The sequence below is a fragment of the Aquila chrysaetos genome, chromosome 6 (assembly GCF_900496995.4).
Source record: "Aquila chrysaetos chrysaetos chromosome 6, bAquChr1.4, whole genome shotgun sequence".
Taxonomy (NCBI): Eukaryota; Metazoa; Chordata; class Aves; order Accipitriformes; family Accipitridae; genus Aquila; species Aquila chrysaetos.
The window spans coordinates 39,465,148-39,489,883 of NC_044009.1; the positions used below are offsets into that span (position 1 = coordinate 39,465,148).

Here is a 24,736-nt window from a genome sequence, read left to right on the forward strand (position 1 = left end):
CCAGCTGCAGCACCGAGCGCATTGGCCTTGCTCGGTGGTTTCTGAGAACAAAAAAAGTTAAAATTCTCTTCCTAATGAAGAAAAATCCCTACGGTTATTGGGGAGGCCTCCAAAAGCTTGTATGGGATAGTGGGGTTACAGATCGGGATGCCAGCAGTTTGCGGAGGCTTCCCCAGAGCAGGTAGTCCAGAGCAGTCCTCGTCCCCGCTCAGCTCTGACCCCAGCCAGCGCCTGCAGCCCCAAGGGCGCGAGCAAAACCAAAATGGATGGGAGCAGGTGCCTGCAGAAAGTGTCACCACAGTTGCTCCCATGCTGTACAGCTTGTGTCAAGAAAACCGATACCAAGGAAATCAACTGCCCTCTCTTGAGCCTTATCATTAATTAGGATGCAGTTTTTTATTTTATTTTATTTTTTGTTCTCTGAAAAACCTCCCCGAAAATGCAATGGTCATTCAGATTTGGGAGATGGCCACCCATTGCCTACGTGAGTTGAGCGAGCATCGCTGTTGCCCATGTGCGGCAGGCGGGTGGGGGGCACTGCCTTCTGCAGCATACGTATAAAACCTCTCACCTGGCTGCTTCTTAAATAATCAATCGCTGCTGGTGAGTGTTGAAATGGGCCGTTCAGCAATGGCTGCCTCTTGTCCTTTCTCTGCACACGTGTGCCATTGCCCAGTTGCACCCGGTGAATTTTTTTTTCTTCTTTCTTGAAAGAGTCAGTTCCTCTGCAGCTCACCAGAGATGAGGGGAGCGGTGTGACTGTGCTGCAGGGGAAGCTGCTCTCCTGGCTCTCCGGGCTGTGTCATAACCACAAACACCAGTCTTCCTGCCACGGCAGGGTTGGGGTTTTTTGTTGTTTTTTTTTTAAAAAAGCAAAACAAAAACACCTGTCGTTCCTGGCCTGCTGCCTTCTTGTTTTTATTTCTCAAACTTGAAAATGAGGGAGAAGAAAGCAGCTAAGTGCATTTTTGTCTGCCATTGGAGCCAGGATTGGACCTTTAACTTCATTTTCATCCATCACCACTGGTTCTGCCTGCAGATCTGCCCCGAGGACATACCGTGCCATTTAATGTTTGCTGTACCCTGGGTTAAGCAGTGAAGGATGGCAAGGCTCTGACCTCTCAATGGGATTTGGTCACTGGCAACTGGAAATTATCTGGAATTTGACAGCTGCGCTGACCTGGGGTGATTTTTGGCATGGTCACCTGGGCCCAGCCCCTGTAGGAAAGGTATTCAGATGATAAGTTTTGCACATGTGTTTGGTGTCAATTAGTGATGCTTGTAGATGAGGCAGGAGTAACCAAGCCAGAGCGGTGGGGTTGTCTGCACTTCTAAGTGATGGGTCTGAGTTGCGGTAGAGCTGTTGGGGATAGTAGGTGCTGCCGGTCCTGTCCAAAAGGACTTTGGATGTCAGTACTGCCTTCATCCTCACTTCTTGGCAGGAGGTAGAAGCTGCCTTGTGCATGTTGCCCTCTTTTCGTTGCTAACGAGTGATCAGAGATGATCTCTTTCTCCAGCAGGTTTAGCATACTGGAAGCATGGCTACAAGTGCCGTTCCCAGCGAAAACCTCCCCACGTACAAGCTGGTGGTGGTTGGAGACGGTGGCGTAGGGAAGAGTGCGCTCACCATTCAGTTTTTCCAGAAGATTTTTGTGCCGGACTATGACCCAACTATTGAAGACTCTTACCTGAAGCATACAGAAATAGATGGGCAATGGGCAATTCTTGATGGTAAGCAAGCGACTCTTGTCATCCCCCTTCCCTTCTAGTTCAGCATAAGCGCAAATAGACCTCAATGCCTCCCACACACAGCGTATTGTGCCCTTGTGTCCCTCCTACTCTGCTGTGGGCTGCCAGGAATTTGAGTGCAAACTGGCCTGTGAGTGGCAGCACGTGGTCTGCAGCTGATCTCCAGCAAAGCTTCTGCTTCCAGTTGCGTTGGTTCCAGTTCTGCACAGAAATGTTTCTTGCGGGAGTGTAAAAAGCCTATAGATCATCATAGATATTTGGGATTCTATGAAGGGTGAATTATAGCACTGTGAGGTGGCTATTGCTAATGATACTTGATTGTGGTTAGGCTCATCCCCTGGGAAATAACAGTGAGTGGGTAACTGAATGAGGGTTATAACCAGAAAGAACATTTAATTAAAACTGTCATCCACTGACAGTGAAGAATTGTGACACCTCTTAACTCCCATCATTCAGGCGTGATGTTTTCATATCTAGTTACCCGTTTCATTTAAATATGGGTAGGGTACCGGCCTAGAGAGCTGCTGTAATCAAGATCTTCAAGTTCTTTGAAGAAAAACCGCTTTAAACAAACAAACAAAAAGAAACCAAACCAGCCAACCCCCAAAAAACCAAAACCAAAAAATCTTGATTCTGCAGTTGAGGAAAAAGCCCTATATTACTTAAAGCTGCAACTTACTAGTTTGTGCTGCAAGAGATAGACTGACCACAGCCATAAGGGGAACCTTGCTGTTAAATGTTGTAAGTTTTGTTTGACTTCATACAATAATTAGGTAGTACATAAAAGCAAGCAAATATTTTGTGCCTTAATGACCCAAGTGCATGTATGTGGCCACTAGCACAACTGAACTAAATTTAACCTCACTTGCATCGAGTTCCTACCTCCACCCTCTTGTCACGAAGACGCTCAAGATCTTTGATGTCTCTGAGTATGTATCATTGGTGTGTGGGGACAGAAAACTGGGGGATTGGCATAAGTGGTGGAATGTGAAGGCTGGTGAGGTTTGCTGTGAAGACCATAAGCTTGGTCTAGAAACTCGAGATCTTAGTTGCACTCTTAAGGATTTATGTGATACAATTTAGTGAGTACAAATGGCCCCAAGGTCCTTAAAGAACAGCCTATACTCAGTATTGAAAAAAAAATAAAATGAAACAACTTAATCTTGCCAACATTTGTTCATTTAAATATGTTAGTAGTTGATAGCTGATATGAGGGAACATTTATGAAATTGGTGCCCGAACGTGTCTCTTGCTGTCATCTGCATCAGAGATACGTGCTCTCAATTAATCATCATGTAATGTACCTGTGCACCTTTATTTTTAAAATGCCAGTGTTGTATAAAAGAAAAATCCAATCCTGCTGTAAATGAAATCCATTCTTCCTTTTTAGTCCAGAATCTAGCCCTCTAAAACAAGCAACCTTTATCTTTGCTGGTATGCCCCGAGTTCTGATGCAACAGTACCAGCTGCTGTATACATTGGTGTTGGCTGAAACAGCCTGGGTTTGTAAATTATTTGGAAGTAGAAAAGGCATCTTTCACTGAATATTTGGAATTTTTGTTTAGTCAAAAAAAACAAAAAACAACCTTGACCTGGGTGGGAGTGGGGAAAAAGGTTGTTTTCCAACAAGCAGAAACTTAACCCTTTGTTTTAATGAAAAAGCCTTTCTTTTGCTCAGATGGAGTTTAGTGGCTGTACTCGGGCTGAGCTGAATTCAGCTGTGGCCTTGAATGGCATGTTGGGAATCCCTGACTTTCAGAGTTCATGTGCCCACAGATGCCTTGCGGCCACAGAAGTGAAACTGCAGCTTCTCTTTCTCTTTCCTACTGCTTGAGATTTTGAACAGTCAGAATTTTGGAAGAAAGGCAATATTCTTGCTTGGAAAAGCATGTGAGCCTTTACCATCTGCCCAGTAGAAACAGTGCATAAAGACTGACTATCACATGTGTCTTCTGCCACATCTTTCTGTCATAGGCTTTGGATCTAGGCCATCCTCGGAGGTCACCATATACTTGGACAGCTGCTCTTGTTGTGGTTACACGTGGTTGCATGAATCACTTACGGTATAAAATTAGGGGCTAACATGATAGGAAGGGTAAAGATGCATCATGATAAATTCTAGACTTTCCAGTTGTCCTTTATGACCAAATCCTTTACAAGCTGATGTTTCGTGCAGTGCTTTGTGGGAAGAAGCTGCCCACCCCCAAAATAGGAACTAGTTTTAGAGGATGAGACTACCAACTGAGGATATAGCCTGAGGGGCTCCATAAGTTTCTAAGTTTGCAGAAATAGTTATTTAAAAAAAAAAAGCCAAATACATTGGCATCCAACAACTTAAAAAAAAAAAAAAAAAGAAAACACATCCCACCCTCTTCCAGGCTGTTGTCTGAGTAGTTCTGTGCAAAGCATCTCTAGTATTTGGTGTCTGCACCAGCATTATGTTGTAAAAAAACCCTTGTGCTAGCCAGCTTGCATAAAGCATTTGGCTTCCCTCCATGAAGACCTCCACCCACATTTATTCAATAGCACTAACTGGCAGCACGATGAAATGTTTGACTTGCATTTTTTTCCTTTGCTGAAATCTCTCACTGAAAGTAGACTTAAATGGAATAGGCTTTTATTTCAGATTTTAGTCCTTGGAGCCAAACCTATGTTCAAACTTTCTTTTACATATTTGCTCTCTGGCTTGGGCATCTTTCTGTGTCTATTTTCTCTCCAAAGAAGAGTCTATGATAGTTCCCTGCCTCCCAGAAGCTTGTGGGACCTACGCTTGTTGTGTTCAAGTCCAACACTACACAAAAATACTTCACTGTTGGCCTTACGCCAACTTTACAAGACCATCGATGCAATGTTTGGAGGACAAGTGTTCTAGAGTGGAGCGGGACACTTAACCTGAATAAGAGATGCACAGCATTTTTTCAGTTGCTGCCACCCCAACGAGGCTTTAAGATCAGCCTCCAATTTTCTTCGCATATCTTATCTTCAATTATTCCCATCTGTTCATGCTGAAATCAGCACGGTGATGTGCTCAGTTAAATGCATTCACACGCAGGTGCCATATAGGCACATCAGGTCAGAATTAAGTGAGGGCCAGAGTTAATCTGCTTTGATTAGCTGTTGCTCCAGTTGAGTTGCTATCATTAATTTTGTACGCTCCTTTCTGTGTGCAGGCTAACTTAGAAATTAGCAGAGGATTTTTTTTTGGTGTGGCTGCAAAATGCCGGTCTGGAATTATTAATCTGGGCATGAAGCCAAAAGTGGAATACCTTAATATGGCAAAAAATTCCCAATGGTTCAAAATTCCTTATAACCACTCAGAGATAAAAAGGTGGTGAGGAAGAGGAGAGGAAGAGATGGCCGCAAGCACATAGCTTGGGCGTGTTGATGAATTGGGCTAAACTCTTAGCTGTCAGTAGGGCTGTGCCAATTGGTACCAGCAAAGCAAGGACTTGTGCCTGTGTGTTGGGTGAAAGGAGACTGTGGTCTCCCTCCTCTTCTCTTTCCTTCCCCTGGTATGATTTAGATGAAACTCTCACTGCCTAGAAGTTGTCTTCCTACTCCTGAGCTTCAGTTTTCCATTTTATTTCTCATCTTCCCAAGTCCCCCTCTGACTCCCTGGGTCCCCTTGCCTTGGGCTAGACCTGCACAGCCCTGGTGTGCACCGCTATGGAGTAACACCAAGCACCGTTCCTTCCCCCAGGCTCCCTCTCTGCCTTTTTCACCCGTGTCTCCCATGCTTCCCTTTTTGCCAAGGGTTTTTGCTCCTCATCATCCCAGGATAGGCTGTCTGCTTTTCTGCTTTTCTCCTCAGGAAGCTTGGGAACAATTCAGCCAGGAGGCCAGGGAGAGATCGAAGGTCGCTTCAGACTTGCAGGCAGAAGGGTTCGTTTGTGGCTCGCTTTCTTTTTTTTATTTAAACTTTGGGTAGCATCATTGAGAGAATTAAAATTCAAATTAAGTTTGTACTTTCATTCTCTTATTTGTGTGTAGAGTATTTTCCCTCACTTAATTGCTGGGATTTTGCAACTTTGAAAGAGGGTTTTTTGTCTTGGGTTGTGGGGATTTTTTTCCTGCCAGGAAAATTTTGATGTTGCAACATGGAAAACACAAGGCTTTGAATACTTGCCCTTTGTTAGAGAAAGAGCTCCTTTAAGGGCTCACATCTTTATTCTGTTTATTGATGTGGAAGCCTTTCTTCTGAAGGCCTCTCTTTTCTTTTTCCTTAAAGAAAGGGCAAGAATTCAAGTACTTGAGTTTTCCATGTTATAACATCTGTGTATTTAGTTAGGGCACAGAAGAAGAGCTCATAAAAGCCCCAGTGTTTCTCCGTCGTGTGTTTTTCCCCGAGGAAAGCTCTCATGCCGGGGGCAGTGTGGCTGTTATCTGAGAAGGAGCAGAAGCATCAGAGTGACCAAGCAAAGCTTCTACCTCGCCTTGCGCGCCGCATGGGCACCTCATACCTCTTCAGGGTGACTTGGGGTGGGGGAATACAGAATATAAGCCATGGCCCCTGCACTCCATCTGCTCAGAGCCCAGAATACTCGTTCCTCAGCTGAAGCCAACAGCTGATGGAGGGTGCCCTCTCCCACCACACTGCTGATGGAAGGAAGACAAAGACTGTGGAGATGGCTTTCCTCAGCCTGGGACTCTTTAGTTTGACTTGTCAATTCAAGTTAAGTTTTCCCTTGAGTTTAGCTTCCAAGCTGCAGGGCGGCTGGGGATGGAGTTTCTCTCTGGCCCCACCTTTTGAAGCAGAGCTGCCGTGCCGAGAGGAAAGCAAGACTTGGAGAGAGGAAAGCAAGACTTGGAGAGAGGAAAGCAAGACTTGGAGAGAGAAGCGCCATGAGGAATCCGGCTCTGTAACCTCTGGTCTCCTGACAGTGCCACATTCCCAGTTCTGCTCTTTGTTCCAGGGACTTTTCCTGTATTTCATATTAAGAAGTCAAAGAAGCAGAAAATGCCTGGAATCAGACTCTTTTGCGCTGCTCCTCTCCCTGGCGCTATGAACCCAGGTTCCTGTCTGCCTCCTGACCCATCCAGCCCCTTAAAGGCTTGCACATGTGCTGGACTTACGTAGCCAAAGGGATTTCACTGGAGACTGCTTGCAAAAATCAAGTCGTACGCATTGTGCTTGCCTTTCCGTGTGTGAGATCGAGGTAGGCACAAACAACTCCTGAGCTTTGTGGTGTGCAGCCACTCTTCTGGATGCTGGAAGGAAAGGTGCTCCGAGAGCCGCGCTGAGCTGCTTTCAGGACTGGCTGCAGCAAAGTGCAGTTGCTGCTTGGAACGGGCTGCTGGTGTCTGATTCAGGCAGTGAAACCCAAGGGCTGAAGGATGGAAAATGGGTTTGACCTGCCTGTCTGGTCACCTTTGGCCCCTTAGATGCCATGGACAGTGGAGAAACTCCCTGGAGTTGATCTATACACCTAGCTGCCCAGCAATGTAAAGATAAAGACGTAGGAGGGAATTTTGCCTAGGTATGAAAAGAGAAGAGGAACTCACCTGCACAACTAGATCTGAGCTCCCCGAAGGCTGGGAAGGCTGTGTTTGAATCTGAACTGAATCCAGCCTAGGCTCTAGAAAAAGCAATGCCATGACTTAGATGTCATAGTATGTCTCTACTCTTGGTATAGATTTACATGCCTGTGTCTCTGGATGGGCACTCAGAGCACTGTCAGTTGCAGAGACATTGCCACATAAAATACCTGGAAGCACCAAGTGCATCTATTTTGGGCCACAAATTCCTGTGTATCCCTGGGCTCCTGTGTCTGCTCAGAAGTGCTCTCTAAGCAGCCACACCCTCCTATCAGGATTCAGAGGAAAATGGTGTGGAGAGCTCTAAGGGGGCAGGATTCAATTAGCAAGGAGTTCATCACAACATTTGGGGTCACATCCACTGGAAAGCGGAAAAGGCCATCTCTTCGCTCAGCAACCTCTTACCTGCAAAGCCCTCCCTGCTGGGCTCTCACAGCCTAATTGCTCTTAGTTTAGTCTCTAGCTGATTGCACGATAGCTCTGTAAAATGGCTTTTCCCTCTTTGGATGTCTGTTCCTACATCAGACATAGTCCTTAGCTTCTCTCTCCTCAATCTTTACCCAAACGCTTTCGTTAATGCTCCTCCTTGCTTCTTCTTCGGTCAAGTTTGTGGGAACTTTGCCAAGTTGGCTGCTGGAAGTCCCTGACCATGCGCTGTGCAGCCTATGAATCTGATTTCAGTTTTTGGAAGAATGAGGTAGAGGAAACCCGCTGTGCTTTGGTCCAGCCTTGTTTCCACATTGGCTTTTATGCGCTGCCAGTGGGGCGACTGCCAGTAAGAGGCAACTGCTGTTTTAAAGTATACCAGGGGAAGAGAGACCTCACAGTTCTTCTCTGCTTATGATTATTTCTTTGTCTTCTGGCATCCCATCTGGAGAAATGGGAATTTTAAAAGAAGGTGAATGCTGGCCAACATCCCAAATCTCCTCACACCTTTGCGAAGCCAGTCAAATCACCTTCCCAATTTCATCTTTGTAAGGTTTCTCCTTGCCACTTTCCCATTTCTGTAGGTAAGAGTCTCCTTGAAGTTTTTATGCCACAAGATCATACCAGAAGCAAAGCCACTTGCATCTGGCCCTTTTTCGGCGCTGATGCTTTCCAGGATGTGGGCCCGTCTTCCCTACAAAGGATCCAGATCACACTCTCCTCTCTGACTGTTTACAATTCATGTAGCAGAGAAGCGTTAGGATGGGGGGGGGTGTCTTTATGAAGAGCACATTTAAAGTTAAAACAAGGACTTTCTCTGGCCATCCACATGGTGCTTAACTTTGCATGAACAACCTATCTGAGATTAACCTTAACCTTTACTACAGCATGTCTTTTACGCACATTTTCAAAGTGCCATTTTAAATGCTGCCTGGACTTGCTCGCCTTTCAACAAATGCTGCAAGTGAATTCCCTTAAATAGCAGCTGCTGACAGAGCAGCTCTGCCTGTGTTTAGTGTGAAGCCATGGCCAAGATCCAGGCGAGATAGGAGTGGCAGGAGCACAGCCCCATGCTGTCCCTTGGGTATCCCCACAGCCCTCTCACCCCAGGGCTCATTCCCTGCCTTCTCACGAGGGATGTAAAGGTTTGGAGGGGCAGCAGCTGGGGATGGGTTGACGGGTGCAAGAGCAGAGCTGGATGCTCCTCATGTGTTTCATGGGAGGTTTGCAAATGTGCCAGAGCAAGGGGAAGTCCCTAAGCAAATTACCATGCAGGATACGGCACATCCATCTCCACCTTCCTGCCCACGGCTTGTGCTCGGGCACCTGCCCTGTCTCGGGGGGGAGGGAGGGTGGGAGAGCCTGGCCCCCTGCAGAAGCTGTCCCGCTCCACCACAAGCTGGGTACGCGTGTTGGAGAGGGGAAGGGAGCGTGTGTTTGTGTGTGTGTTGGTTTTCAGCTCTCAGCCCTGCCCTGACATCGCGTCCAGCTGGTGCAGGAGTCAGATGAGGGCAGCCCAGCCTCTCCTTACAGGTTGGGCGGGTAGGAAGGATTAATTTCCTCTTCTGTCCTAGCCACGCAGTCCTGGCCTTATTCCATGGTAGCAATTCTGCCCAGGGCATAGAAATTCACCAGCACATGCAGTGTCTTTTGGGTTGTTTTTCTATTTTCTTTTTTTTTTTTTTGTACAGTCCCTAAGAATAGCCTGGATACCTTTGAGCTGAGACCCTTGTTTCCTAGATTTAGAGGGGTGAAGCAGGATAAAAGGCTGTGAAGAGACAGCCATGACTTTCCAGCAAGCCCCAGCTACTTGGCAAACAAGCCTAAATCTCAAGGTCTCTGCAAGAGCCTAGAAGCTCTTTTCACCTTAACGGCTCACGGAAACAGAAATTCAAGACCAGCTAAGGCAGGTGAACGAATGAGGCTGAAGGCTTTAAAGGGCCTGCCATCACCAAGTGAGGTCTCCAGGTCCTCCAGCGTAGCTGCCTTTCCTTCAGACACATAGTGAAGGTGTGCGGGCTGGCTCGTGGGGTGCGCTCTGACGTGCAGCGTGTCCGCCTGTGGCCATCAGTCCTGATTCAGCAAGTAACGCCGGCAGCAAAGTGGGCTTTATCCTGGCCCCACCTGGAAATCAGGGCAGCCTGAGTACTTACAGGGAACATCTTGCTAGGACTGTGGGCCTGCTCAGACTAGAAAAACCCATATCAAGCCCTGCTGCTCTGTCAGCAGTACGCTCTTGCCACAGTCTCCATCCACCAGTGCCCTGGGCTTTCCCCATCACTTGTGGGCAGCAGATGCTTATGCTGTGGCTGTACGGCGGAGGCGGAAACAGTTTTCCCACCCAGCCCAGTTGACTGGGATGTGAAAACATTCCCAGTCGTCATGAAGGTCCCGCGTTTGCCTCTAGGATGCAACGATGCATTAGGACTATTACTTCTGAGGAGCCGATGCACTTGGAGCTCACACCGCATTTGTACTGGCATAGCCTAAACTGATGAACTCCTCTTGTACCCTCCTCCTGCCAGTCAAAATCCTGGCAGTGTACAAAGCTGGGGCCCAAGAATTGGCATGGATGTGTGCATCAGTATGGGGTGTTTACCCAGAAGGCTGGTGTAGCTTGCTCCACGTGTGGTCCATGATGTAGGTGATGGGACCCCCTGCAAGGCAGAGTGATGGAGAAACAGTGAGTTATGGTCACATTAGAGAGGAGGTTAATCTGATGGGGAACAGCATCTGGGTTGCTGCCACAGCTGGGGTGTTTTAGGGTATTTGAGCATAGATTTAGGCGTTGTCAATGCACAGAAACATGATCGCTATATAGGATATGCAAGTCACTTAAAGCTTTTCCAGCTGTTTTAATTAGCTTCTCAATGTCAGCACACCACTTGGGACTAAATGTTTAAGGGTCGTTCCTCAAGGCTGTACTGTCTTGCTCTGAAAGCACATGATAGTGTAGAAATAATATCCAGGTATTGAGAAAAGGAAAATGCTTGTAGCTATTACTCTGGTTTGTCTCCCAGCTCTGCTTCACCATGCAGTTTGTAGATTGTCCCTGATGTTTAAACTGGCGTTTACTTACTCTTCCAGTCTTGGGTTTTTCCATGCAGGGAACAGAGAGAGCTGGGAGAGGGAAAGATGGCGGGCTGCGAAATGCTTTGAGCTGTATCGTGCCAGAGGAGCAACTCCCCAAGTTCAGTGGTCAGTATTTAGTACCGGAAAAGGAAAATAAAATCAACATAGTCTTCTTCCCCTCCATCTGCCCCCAGCGTAGTTACACAGTGATGAGTGGGGTCTGGGAGTGTTTTTTGTTTTAAAACAAGAAACCACCTTGTCCATCCAACTTGCTTTCGTCAAATCGTGCAGCCTGTGAGAGGACCAAGCCCACCAGAGGCAGAAAGGCCATGTAGGACACATAGCAGTGACAGCAGCCGCAGGTCCTCACAGTAACTAAAAGCCTTAATCTCTTCTGTCCTAGTTCTGGATACTGCGGGCCAGGAGGAGTTCAGCGCAATGCGGGAGCAGTACATGAGGACCGGAGACGGTTTTCTTATAGTCTACTCGGTGACGGACAAGGCTAGCTTCGAGCACGTGGACCGGTTCCACCAGCTGATCCTCAGAGTCAAGGACAGGTGGGTGCCATGGAGCCAGGCGCTGCCTGACCCTGCTCCTGCCACTCTGGAGACCGTGCCGTGGGGCCGGTTGCACGTCTCGCCCTGCCTTTCGCCTCCTGGGTGTCTCGGGGCACGTCCTTGTGTGTGGGTTCGTGGACCTACATGTGAGGAATAAGAAGTGTTTTACCACTTCTGAGAAGCATGTAGTGCTTTCAGTGTGGAAAAGTTCAGTAGTGTTATGATGGAGTGAAAATGGGTCTGGAAGGGAGAAGCTCCTGCCAGAACGGTCTGGCAGAGCAGTGTGAGAAAGGCAGATCGGACACCTTTGAAGGTAACCGGTTTGGCTCTGAAGAGGGAGGAAGGATGCTCTGTGCACAGTGCAGGCACTTTGGGAGCACCAGCAGGGAGACAGCAACCATTTGGCCCTAATCATTTTGTGTGTCCTGGCAGCATCCTTCTTTCCCTGCCTTCAGTTTGTGCCAAACAAACCTTAGAAGGTCCTGCATGATTTGGGCCTGTGAACAAGAGTCTTGAAGGGGAAGACGGCTCACGTTGGAAGGAACTGTATTTCTTACGAGGGGTGTAATGCAGTTAATGCATCGTGCTCTGTAGCGACCATTTCCAATGAATAAAACATCTCTGCATGACTGGGGAGAAAGCAAGAGGTCGCCCGCTCCCCTCCTTGCGCACGCATGGGAGAAGGTAGCGCTGAGAGTTGAATCGTGGTAAGCAAATGCATCCTGACAGAGCGAGGGGAAGCTGCCAGCTTATCTCCGAGATAACTCCCTCTTCCCATCCCGGTTCAGGAGGCGACGAATCCATCCTCACTGGGTGGGGTGTGAATTAGGCCCTTACATGTCTGCAGCTTTGAAACACTTAGTTTTTCCGTTCATAATGGCTTTTAATTATGGAAGTCATCAAGAAAAGCCACCAGAGGTTTAAGGCCTCGTTGCTGGCTTCCTTTCGCAGCTCTGAATAACTTCCCCACAGGAAGGGTGGACTCGTATCATGTGAGGTTCAGCTGTGAGAAAGCTGACAGCTCTTCCAGTAAAGCATCCAAAGTGGAGCCCACAAGAGTGAAAAGTAAAGGAAAAACCACCCTTTGATTTCATCTAAATGAAGAAAAACGTCAGTCACTCAGTCTGCCTCCCGGATCACGACAGTCTTTTCTTCACTGCCAGCTCAGCTTGGGGCAAATTAAATCTGTTTCTGAAAGCTGAAGAAGACAGGACAGCGTTTCCGGCAACCTGCCCCAAACCGATGTCGGTTTTATCTAATTGAACTTTGTGAAAATAAGATGCAGCATTCATTGTTTTGCTCTAGACTGAAACTTTTACCCCTCCGTACGCCGTGCAAACTCCGCAGCCGGCGTGTGAGAAGCAGGAAGTGAAACAGACTGGTGAGGTTGTTTTTGTTTCCCCGCTCAACGCCACCGAAGCGCAGTGCGCGAGGAGCTTAACACTTCATCCAAAACCAGAAAATCGCAGCAGTAGGAGCAGCATGAGTAAAGAAACCGTCCTGCCAGACCCGCAGGTAGCTGGGAGCAGAGCATCGCCCTGGCTTTCAAGCTAGCAGTCAGTTTTGGCAACTTAAAACCCAAAGAAATAGCAGGCTGCCGCGTTAGCAGAGCCGTTCAAAGCCTTTCTCCTGTTTCTTTCCATAACCTTCATTACAGTAAAACTTCCAACTATAATAGCTTTGTCCAACTAACAATCGTAAGGCTTACAACAGGGAGCAAAGTCCCCATAGAGTTTTATGCCTGATGTAAACAAGGCAAATGAGATACCGTCCAAGTGTAATCCCTTTCTTATCAGTGTGCTGCAAGCCAAAAAAGAATCAAATAATCCAGACAAGCAAGCGTTTTGCTCCAGAATGATCAGAGTCAAGATATATCAATGCTCAGGTATTAAAATTAAATCAAAGCCACATTATCAGAATGAATAACTGTAAGACTGATTTAAAATGCAGAGTGCAGCACGGTATTTTTCCAGCCAGAGCAATGGGGCAGCATGCCAGACAGAAGATGGAGCCCTTATCGTCTCGATGAAAAATTACACGGAACCACTATTTGAAAATCCAGAGTTACTCAGGGAAGTGTTTTATGCAAAAATGAGTATGGCCAGCTGCTCCTTTCCCCAGTAAAATCTGCTCTGTTACAGCAGAGAACACTGGAATCATTTTAGGAGGGTTTAAAGTTAAATATAAGAAAATAATACTGCAATAACTGTCAATTATCAGAAGGGACCTCCTCCCTCCTAGCAGTGGGTAAAGCCCTGCAGCACGACTTTGCTCTCTATGTCATGCAGCCGGAGGAGAGGCTCCATATGGGAAGTGGGGTGGGGTGGGCAGCAGCTGTGCTGCCAAGACCTTCCGTGGCACGAGCTGCCTTGGTTCTGTTTAATCACTGGAGCTACGGGGATTTCTGCTGTGGGAGAACCTGACCCACACACCTCATCAGGAGAGCCTTGCACTGGACATGCCGTGGAGAGATGGGTCTCTTCTCGGGTGGTGGCTGAAGACGCTCACTTACATGCCTGGTAAAGTTAGAGAAATACTGGGTATTATTACAGAGGTAGATGGGTTTGGTACAAAAGGATGGTTGTTCATCAGGTTTTTGCTCTGGGATTAGAAGCAGGAGATGGTAGGAAATAGCATCTGGAAGCTTAGCAAGACTTTTTGGTTCCCTCCAGCCTCATTCCAGCTACCACTGCCAGTCTTCCAATTTGTCTTGGGGTAACAGCTGATGGGGATCTTTGCTCCCTGTCCTTTTCTCCCCGATTTGATGCCCCTCTAAGCACCAGCTCCCAGATCCATCTTTTCTTCCCCCACGGTTGCTCTCAGTGAATGACCAGGACATAAACTGACACCAGTTCCTCCACCATACCTCATTACCTTGCAATGATGAGCAGCTGCCAAGATATGCAGTTACTGAGAAGCCTTAACTGTTACAAAAGAGTCCCAGTCTCCTGTTCAAGATCTGTCTCTATGTCTCAGTTAATTTCCTGACTAATTCTGTAGTTCTTTCTTCACCTAGTTGGGTCTTCAGGCTTAGCTATTACCAGGCATTGCAAAAAAACGGTGACACTAAGTCCCTGAAGTGCCTGCAAATAAGAATGAATGTGTGCATGCATGCAACTTGTCAAGTAAATTTTCACAATATGAACATATGGGTAGCACAGTTTGGGGGCTCATGTGTGTTCGTTTGGTCTTTCTTTATATTTCTTTACACGTATGTGGTGTGTCTGAAGCTGAAAATGTTAGATGATGGCAGCATCAAAAAGTGAAACTTATGCTCAGCATTTTTTATTGTAGTCTGCTAATAATTGGGTGGTGGTTTTGATTTTTTCCAGAGAGTCCTTTCCAATGATTTTGGTGGCAAACAAAGTTGATCTAATGCATTTACGGAAAATTACAAGAGAACAGGGAAGAGAAATGGCAACAAAACATAATGTAAGTTTGTGGTATTGTTTAATTGGTTGTTGTACGTCCCATTACAGGCATTCAGAATTGAATTCTCTGCTCATTTGGAGCTGAATTAAAGCATTTCTCTTACAATCGAACATTTGCAATTACATTTTCGACTACTACTAAGTAGTGGCTATGCAGTTTCCTTTCAGTAGGTCCAGTTCTTCATTGAAACTAGACCCTCTACTGTGCTCCAGGCTGTAGCAAAGCTGTGGCCATGACGAAGCCATGTGTACAAGGTGTCTGCAAGTGGTGAGAAATGTGAAATGTTCAAAATGAGGGAAGAAAGTGCACTCTCCTGGAGTGAAAAGGCGGAGCCGGGCATTAGGAAGTAAACCCAGGTGTCCGCAGGAAGGGAGGTTGTTAAAGATAATGAAGTTACAGGGTTGTTAAGCCTGTAAAATCTGGTCCACCGTCTTAGCTCTGCATTACTCATGCCGTAGTTTAGCCTGAGAAATTGGTCTTGGATGGGTGCAAATCCTGTGCTACTCCACTAATCACCTCTAAATGCCAGCAGTCCTGAATACCCAGAGGGAGACAACTCCCGTAGGAGGAACTGAATGGAAGGATAAAGGCAAACAAGCCTGAGACCTCTTGGCAGTTTGCTGTGCCTAAACAGCAGGCAGTGTGGTGTTTCTAAAGAAGCCATGATGGGAGTTTGGCAGGACAGGTTCACTCCCTCCCCTCCCCAAGGAAGCTCGTTTCTGTAGGAGCCAGGACACCTAAACTGCAGCACAACATGTTGCACCCATCTGTACATGCACGCTTTGGAAAAGGCCATGTACGAAAATACCTTATCAGAAGCAGTTTTATAAATCTGCCAGCGTGCTGGACGAGCGCTCTAGGAGGCCCCATCTGGCTGTCAGACTTTGAAGGAGAAGATCATTTTACACTGAAGGGGAATTGTAGTCATGAAATATTCATGCAGTAGTCCTAATAAAATGTGGCAAGCAAGAATTTTTGGCAAGTGCTCGTCTTTCAACAACCTTCGGCTATTTTCATGTCTGCAAGCACAGCTTAGGGGGAGAGAACATCTGACGACATGAAGTCTATGATTATTCTTCCCCAAACCCGGAGCCCTGATAGCAGCTGGTTTGCCTGGTGCTTATTCCGGACCTTTTGTAAGCATTAGCTGACCTTGCTGTGAGCGTGAATGTGTTGATAGCAGTGCCATGACAACGCTTTGTTTACCTCTATTTCCCTGGTCTCTTAGGCACCCGATTTCTCTAGCCTTTAGGGTTTTTCATTTTGAAACTGGTTTGCTACCAACATGTAGGCTGTTACTAATCTCTTTCGTGATACGCTTCTCTCCTCCAGATTCCCTACATAGAAACTAGTGCCAAGGACCCACCTCTAAATGTTGACAAGGCCTTCCATGATCTCGTGAGGGTAATAAGGTAAGCTGCAAACTCTTCACTTGCTCACTGCCCGTGGACGGGACGTGCAGGAGTCCTGGCCCGGAGAGCCAGGAGCCAACTTTTGGGGAGCAGGGGCCAGGTGGTTTGGTTGGGGGTGGGAGATTTCTGGAGTTTATTAAACTTCCTTGTCCTGTGTCTGCGTAGGGATGTTACTAGTACTTAGTTACCCTTGCAGGACATGAGTGCTAGGCAGCATGAGAACTAGCTGTGGCCATGATGAGAATATATTATTCAATGAACAGTGCAAAGCCTATGATAACGATCAGCTTTAAAAGGCCTGTATTAAAAGCTCTGGACCAGTAACTTGGGTTTTCATAGCTTTGTTCTCTCAGGGTCTCGTGTTGCCAGAGGTTAAAAAGGACTGGCAAAAAATTCCACAAAGTTCTAATTTTGTAGGTGACTGCTAACATTTTTTGCTCACTAAATGGAAAAAATTAAGCCGCTTTATATGAGAAACAGCATGACCTAATGGCTAAGCCACAGGTTTCCTCCTCAGACTGCAGAGGTTTGTTCCTAGTTTTGGCATGAGCTGCCTTTGCTCGCCTTGGCAAATGCCTGCTCTCGGGGCGAACCCCTGCTCCAGCTGCCGGCAGGGAGAGACTGCCTTCCAAAGATCCCGGCTGCCCTGCAGGAAAAGAGCTGCATGCACATCTCAGCATCTCGGCTGATAACCTCAAATCTCTCTCAGAAGATTTGTTTTTCTGGCACCGGTTGTTTGCCAGATTTTTCTAGGCCCTCATTTTTCATGTTTTGGGAGGGTGCTGAGCTGAAATCATGCTCCTCCCCGCCGTGCAGTCAAAGTGCCTCACTCGGCAATTAAACCATGAGGCATTTATTCACAGCATATCTGTACTTGTGAATATCTTAGCGCAGCCTCGAGTCAGCCTCTATCAAAAGCAGATGGTACTGCCCACTCTTCCCACATGTCTCAAAAGCAGGGGGCAGAAAGTCTTTGGAGAACTACAGAGCTGAGTTGGAAATGTCCCAAGCTATTTCCCAACTGTTCTGTAACTCAGCATTAGCTGGCTAGATATTACTTTCGTGTTACAGTGAGCACTCACCACCATCTATTCTACTCTGAGGGAAAAAAAACCATAGCCAAAATAAGATGGTGAGGCTCTGTTTACTTTCTCTATATAACACGACTCCAGACAGGCTGGAAGGAGCGTTGTAATGAGACATCACTAAATTCAAGCCCTTAAAATGCTCCCCATAACCTCAAAAATAGGTGATGCACGTCAGTTCCCCGGGTAGTCACCATGAAAGTCATTGCCAGCCAGGTGAAACCGTCCATGGCATCAAGGGCACCAGAGATGTTCACAGGAGCTGGAACTCAGGTTAATTCAGAGAGCAGAGAGGTGCTGTGTGATCTAGCTGGTCATTTGCCACAAAGCAGCTTTGCATGGTCTTTGGATGTTGCAAACTGTCCGCAGCCATAGGATGGCATCACCCACCAAGTATTGCTTTTCTTTTTTAAAGTGAGCTTTTCCAAATAAAACGTAATTTTACAGCTCCCTACTAACTGTGTCATTCCTGGAGTGCTTTACAAATGTAGAGGCTCCTCAGAGCCACTATGAGTTTGTAGGGTGAGGACGCTCCTTCAGGGTTGGCGCTGTTTGTACTCCTTGCACTGGGCTGATTCCTAGTTTATTTAGCTTCATCCAAGAAACTGTTGTCTGGAAGTAATCCAGAAAGGAGTGGGGTGATTGAGTCTGCCCGATAGATCTCTTAAATTTGCTGATAACCCTTTTCTGCCGCAGCAGTGCGTACACAAGGACTGCCACAGCAGAAATCTTGAGTGGGCGTGGGACATGGTTTTCTGGATCTCTAAAACAGTTCCAGAACACTGTGAACAGCTTGTGGCCGCTTAGGGTGTATCCAAATTAACTTCAAAAAAATTTTTTTATTTCAGCTTACTAGTTTTGAGCTTTAAAGTTTTATGTTTTTCATGCATCCAGCCTTCATCCTCGCTGAAAAAGATTCTTATTAGCCAAAGCTGAGTTTTTCAGGTGGTTGCAAGCATTTGGGAGCTGAGGCTGTAAGAAAAACATCAACTAAAGCCATAATGATTTGTCCCCCACCTATGTCTCATCCTGGTCTGGATAGCTTGGTCTAAACACTCAGTTTTGTGCCTGGCATATTACATAGCGAAGAGGCTGGTTTTGAACTATTCAAACTCTCAGGTTGGTTATTTAGACACTGTATGCATCTACGGAAGCTGCCAGTGTTTGTATGGTTTATCTTGCAATAAAATCTAAGTCTACAGGCTGCCTATCGGGTGTTTGAACTACAAAGCCGCCTTCTGTTGAATTTGCACCGCTGGGGTAGCTGAGTGGCTGCTGCAAACAGGCACAGTTGCAAACAGGCATTTGGGCAATGCCTCATCTTAATGAAAAGAGAGCAGACCTCAACGTCACATTTTAGAGGGTGCCCACAACCCACCTGACTGATGGCGTGCAGGAGTGCTCTCAGCTGCGTGTTCCTGGTGGCTGTGACTTCCCACAGCCAGGGACATCTTTCTGGGGTCAGCTCGCTCTCCGTGCTCTGGCGCTCTCCGCAACTTCCAGGGGAGGCCAGAGCCCCATCGGCAGCAGACTCTGTTTTTTCATTATTATTTTTTAGCCCCCTTCCATAACCAAGTCCACAGCAGTGCAGCTGGCTAAGGGCAATGCCAGCTGAAAGCAAATCTTTCCAGGAGGGTTTATTTCTCTGCACTCTGTATCTCTTTCATCCTCTTCCCTAATGAGCCTTAGCAGCAGTGCGATGGATGACGTTGCATTGCTTAGAGCATCCCTGTTTCCCGGAGCAGCCCCTGGCAGGGGAAGAGGCAGCAGTTCACCCAGGGCAACCGGAGGCATAGTGCCCTGGCAGGACATACGTCCCTGCCGTTAGCCTTAATGTTCACTTACGGCTTCTTTCCTCCTTCCTTCAAAATGCAGGCGGTTGTCTTGTTAGCTGTGTGGCACGAAAAGCCACGTGGTGCTGGCAGGGTATATGGAGAGGTATATGCAAATATACATATGCACGCCAATCTGCCATTCTGCTGGCTGCCCAGAGCTCTGGATGCCGATGTCCGACCCAGCCTCGTGTCTCACCTGCATATTTCCCTCTCTGTCTCCCCAAACAGGCAACAGATCCCAGAGAAAAGCCAGAAGAAGAAGAAAAAGACCAAGTGGCGAGGGGACAGAGCCACGGGCTCCCACAAACTCCAGTGCGTGATTTTGTGACGGGACCGCCTGGGAGTGCCTTGGATGCCTCCCTCCTCCCCCCTTGACCCACCGCCGACCCAGGCGAGGAGCAGCAGCAGCCCGCCGCCCCCTCGGGCTCCCCACGGCGGCTCGGGCTCGGAGGAGGGGGCTCGACGGGGTCCGGACCCCCCCGGAGGGGGGCTGCGCGTCGGGGCCGGCGTGGGAGCCTGCGCGAATGGGAGGCGGAAGGGATCGGCAGGACCTCGGCTCTCGAACATCCCCAGCGCCTTCCAGGGGCCTCCATGATGTTTATTTAAAAAAAAAAAGGGGGGAGAAAAAGAAAAAAAAAAAGTGTTGGTTTTATCTGCAAACATTTCTCCTTGTGACCCATTTCTGAACAGCCATGAATAGCCCCCCTGTTTGGTACAGTCATCTGTGTATGTGTGGGGGAAGGGAGAGGGCTTTTCTTTTCTTTCTCTAATTTTTTTTTTTGTCCTCTTCTCCTTTTTCGTTGTTTGCTCAGCGAGTGTTGGGTTGCAAAGAAACACGGCCGGGGTTAGATTTTTTGCACTGAACTCTCTCTTAGGCGGCAGTGCCAAAACACGACTTCATGTGAAAGTGCATAGATTTGGAGGAAGAAAATGAATTCCAGCTGCTCTGGGTGCTCCAGACATTGTGTCAGACTCTGGAGGGCAGCCAGCTCGCAGACCATAAACTCCAGCTTAGGAAAGGAGGTTTGGGCTTGGATTATATTTTTTTTTCTTACCCTTTGTCAAGAGGTTTTGTTTCTGTTTTGTAATTTGGGGCATGTCAAAGTTAAGATGTTTTGTTAACCTGGAAGTATTTAAATTAAAGTAATTTACAAATGGAAGGGTATGTCATCTTTAAGGGGGGGGGAAAGGGAGAGAGGAAGTAAAACCTGAACTGAATTTGTTATCTGGGTGTTGAATTTCTCCCTCATAAATGTGTGTAAAGCGGTGTGATCTAAATCCCTCTTTATTATTCCTTAACCTTTCCCTGCAAAGCCATTCTTGGGTAGATGAATTGTTTTGCTTTTCCCAGGCTCATCTCGTACACAGAGAAAAAAATCTGTTTATGGGCTTTGGCTCAATGTTTCTTCATTTCTTCTTCTTCCTCCTTCACTGAGAGTTGGTGACTTGAAAGGAAGAGGTGGTTTGAAAATGATTCAAGTGGGATGTGTCTCTTCATAAGCTTACATTACTAAAATGTCTCCCTGAAAACAGCAAAGGCTAAATATCTTTATGCCTTATGAAAAGGCAAGGCAAAAAACCTGCAGCCATTCAAGCCACTATCTGTAACACCAGAAATACGGTTGTGCCCATCCTGAAGGGGCCACACGTTCTTTCACACCTGTCCTGGCACTAAGAATTGCAGTGGCAAATTTTTCTTTAATTTAATGGATTGTCATCTGCTGGACTGAAGCCATTGGCTCCATTCACAGGGTCACCAAACCCCTTTAAAAGTAACAACTTGCTTTTCATCAGCTTGAATCCTATTCAAATATGCTTTATAGGCATGACTTAAAATATTGGCAGAGTATGAATGCTTGAGATTTGTGTGTCTGAGCGCAGAAAATCCTAGTACTGGATATTGAAGATCCGTTCAAGATGGTGGATCATCACAGACTTAGTTGTTTACGTTTGTCTTTGCAACCTGTTTGCCACCAGATTTTGTTTCTTGACTCTTTGCCGGGCCACCTTTTAAAACGGGAGTTGGCTGCTGATTATTTTTCAGGTGAGTGAGGCTAATGAAAACATTTTCCTAATTTGTCCAGTCTTCATCACAGCCAGAAGATGGCAAATGCCTGCAGCTGGCTCAGCGAGCTGTGATGCTGGCTCCATTGCCTCCGTCCCCTTTTGTGTGATGACAGATGCTGGAGATGGATTAAGGAGGGGGATATTGGAAAGAAATATCTTTCGTGGACTCTTAACATTGGATGTGGGCCATACGCTTCAGTAAAGTTGCAACACCCTGGGTCAGCCGAGATCTGGCTCCAGACCATCGCAGCATTTCTCCCACTTTATTGTTTTCTTGTTGGCTGAACCGTGGTGACTGAACCCATCTGGGTCAAATCCTGGCTCTTGAGACTTGCCACTATCTTCTGGAGGTGAAGAGCTCCCTGTAGGCATCTCATTTGTTCTGCCTTGGAAACCTCTAGTAAATCAGAAGATGTCTGATATTTGCAACCAGACCAATTTGCTGTAACCCCCGTTGCCACTTTCCTGCCAGAATCCTTGTCTAGCCTGACTACTGGCTTAATTTTTTTTAATTAACACAACTAATGCTATGGAATCCCCCACACAAGAAGATGATGGCATTTTCAGGGAGCCCTGTTAATACCCCCTAGAGCCCTTCCACTTAAAAATAACCTGATTTCTGCTGAAACCCCTCATCATTACTTTTATCTAAACCATTGGGAATACTTGCCTGAAAACAGCATGTGTGTATCTTGAGTCACATCTGCTGGGTACTCAGCACTGCGTGTGAGAAATTACCTGCTTTTTCTGAAGCATCTTAATTGTTTCTTCAGCTTCTTTAGCAATTAACAGCTATTGCAGAATAATGGGGAGGAGGGGAAAGGAGCAGATTAACAACTGAATATGGATAGTGGCAAATGGGGACAGCATGCCCATTTCCTTCCATGTGCATCAACTTGTTTATAGCAAGGAGTGTTTTCCAACAGGGATCGCATCTCTAGCAAGCCTAGGGTGCTCAAAATAGCGAGGTATACAAAGCCTACTGCCATCCAATTTACCCTTTCATATTCAGGGCCATTGGGAACCCAAGAGCACCTTCCCTGCTGTACGCAGCACCTAGGGACCTGGGTTGTGAGACACCGGTTGGTGGTACTTACGCTACAAAAAGCACTAGCTGTGCTAGTGGGTTGCTTATTTTTTCTGTGGAGCATCCAGTGGATAGGCAGTTTTTTGCTGTGGTCAGAGACAGTCTGGAGAAGGATCCTGTAAGGGTGTGCTTGGGGCTTATTTAACAAAGAGCTGATGGTCCAAGTGACCTAAAATTTTCAGCCCCTGGGTTAATCTGCATTCACTTGTCTCAGAGCAATCTGGTTCCTCTTCTACTAAACAGGAATTTAGAAGGTAGAGCTGGCCATAGCCTTACCTTGCTTTCAATATACACTTTCAAACAAAATGAAAAGAGAAGAGGGATAAAACCTTGCAGAGTTACTTGCATTTGATAATGAAATGGCCTCCTTTTTTCATTTTAGACACTGAACAATATTTGTAAAACAACAAAAAAAACCTTAAGCTATATAAGCTTTGGCTTTGTAAAGGCGTAATCACCTCCCCAACGGGGGATCTCATCCCAGCTGTACCACTGCCTTCAGGTGAATCATGTTGCTGTTCACTCCCTCAGGTCCTTCTGCCTATAGCAGACACTGGCTTGTTTTCTTACTGGCTTTTGAGATGTATGGCATTTATTGTACAGGCAAATTCATCTGTCTGTCTATCTTTGTCTCTCATTTAAGGGAAAGGGGAGGTGGGAAGGAAGAGAAGGAAAAGTACCTGGCTGAAATAAATACATTTTCCTCTGGTGTAAGCAGAGGCTTTAATTGTCTCTCTCTGCCTACCAAATCTAAATGGAACAAAAGCCTGGTAACAACAAAAACAAACCAAAAAAACCCCACCTGAGCAGGCCTGCAGGTGGTGGGCTACCTACAAACCTGCTTTCTTGGCTGTCTCAGCCAAGGCCAGTGCTATTGCTGGCAAAGCTGCTAAATGACAGTCTGGGTACATCTGAGTAAGCCATTTTCAGATGATGGTGCTCAGCAGAAAAACACTAGAGATGGTGAACAAGACAAGGAAGAGCTTAATGAGGGGCTGAAATTGCTTGGTTTGGATCAGATGTTTCAGTTTAACAAGAGGCCATTGCAGTATGTTGCTCTGTTCCTTAATCTGTCATAATTAATTTTGGCTGGCTCTTTAAACATACAGCTGTACTAGAATTTGTAAATTGGGATAGGCTGAGGGTTTTAGACATACATGATGTGTCTCGTCTCGAGAGGAAATGAGTATTATTAGGCACGGAGAGGACAACATTGTGATACTGGCTCAGACCTTTCCTTTTTTTTTTTTTTTTTTTTTTGCTTGTTACCATCCTAAGGCCAAAACAGACTGCTCAGAGCCTTGTTCAGCTCCAGTGATTTCAAGGGATGGTTGTTAAAAGCTGAAGTGCTTGGGAAGGAGGCGATCCGCCCAAAGCTCTGCTAAGAGTAGAATATAATGAAGAATATAGACTATAATGAAGAATACAGAATATAAGAGTGTATTAAGAGACAACAACAACTTGTGGACTACTACAAATGTCAGGGTCCAGATAATGTATTTCCTAATGAGAGAGAGAGAGAGGGCTTGAGAGAAGTTGGGCATTAAAGAAATAGCCAAGCCCCTGTGACAACTGCCACATCAAGCTCTGTACCTAGGACTGGACGGAAAAGCGCTGTGTCTGGAAATCCAAGTTCTGTGAGCTGGGGTTCAGTGGCCAATCTATCTGCTGTAGGTTGGGCAGAAAGGAGGACCTTTAGTGCACTTGTGAAGTACTGCATTACAGCTACACAGCAAACATGACAGTAAAAAGGAGACGAAGGATGCTGTGGCACAGGGAGCGTTGCAGTTCTTGGTCACTGCTCCCTGTGCTGGGAGGTCTGCTGGGGCCAGCGGTCACATAGGCTCAATTCTGCATCTTGTATATATGTACTTAATGCTGTCTGAGATGCCTCGGGGTATCCAGGGTGTTTGCCTGGGAGTTTCAGATGTAACACAAGACCTATGGGAGATCCAGGTAAGATTCACCTGAGCATCTGAAATGGCTCCAGATGTGTGTCTTCAGGCAGCTAGCTGAGCAGCTAGTTGGCTGTTTGAGAGCTCTTTCCTATTTCACAGCAGCGCTCTGAGAAAAGTCTGTGGATATTTCAAGTGTCTGGATATTCTAGCTCTTCTCCTGCAAAGTGATCTCACCTGCTTTTTAGGGACTCACCAATGCATCAAAACAAAGTCTGAAGTAGAAGTCACCAATTTTGCAAAATGTATTAATTGCATCATGCAGCCTAAGCAATCTTATGAGTATCACTTGCACAATTAGGCTGTAAATAATTCAATATTTGGCTATCAGGGATTCCATCGATATTGTGCAGGCTTTTTGCTTCTTTTTCTCTTGCATGCAAGGGAAATAAATATTTCATAGATGATCTCACAGACACAGTTTCTGGGATGACATGGGACTTGCTTGCAACGGAACAGAGCAGGGAGACAAATCTGCGTGTGCTGGATCCCACAACGGGGAGGGATGAGGAGGAGCAGCAGCA

General features: G+C 46.6%; 1 protein-coding gene across 3 annotated transcripts in view; it reads left to right on the forward strand.

The window, feature by feature from the left end:
• The window catches only part of MRAS (muscle RAS oncogene homolog), a 41,555-nt gene extending 21,292 nt beyond the window's left edge, over positions 1 to 20,263 (forward strand). For 2 of the 3 annotated variants that reach the window (XM_030018216.2, XM_030018215.1), the window contains 5 exons: positions 1,521 to 1,731; positions 11,186 to 11,339; positions 14,672 to 14,771; positions 16,104 to 16,183; positions 19,332 to 20,263. In XM_030018216.2, the coding sequence (XP_029874076.1) occupies positions 1,539 to 1,731; positions 11,186 to 11,339; positions 14,672 to 14,771; positions 16,104 to 16,183; positions 19,332 to 19,431 (627 nt within the window). In that variant the 5' untranslated portion in view covers positions 1,521 to 1,538 and the 3' untranslated portion in view covers positions 19,432 to 20,263. Of the gene's footprint in view, positions 1 to 1,517; positions 1,732 to 11,185; positions 11,340 to 14,671; positions 14,772 to 16,103; positions 16,184 to 19,331 lie in introns of all 3 variants that reach the window. The other variant, XM_030018214.2, reaches the window with a different exon arrangement.
• Positions 20,264 to 24,736: the final 4,473 nt, after the last annotated feature.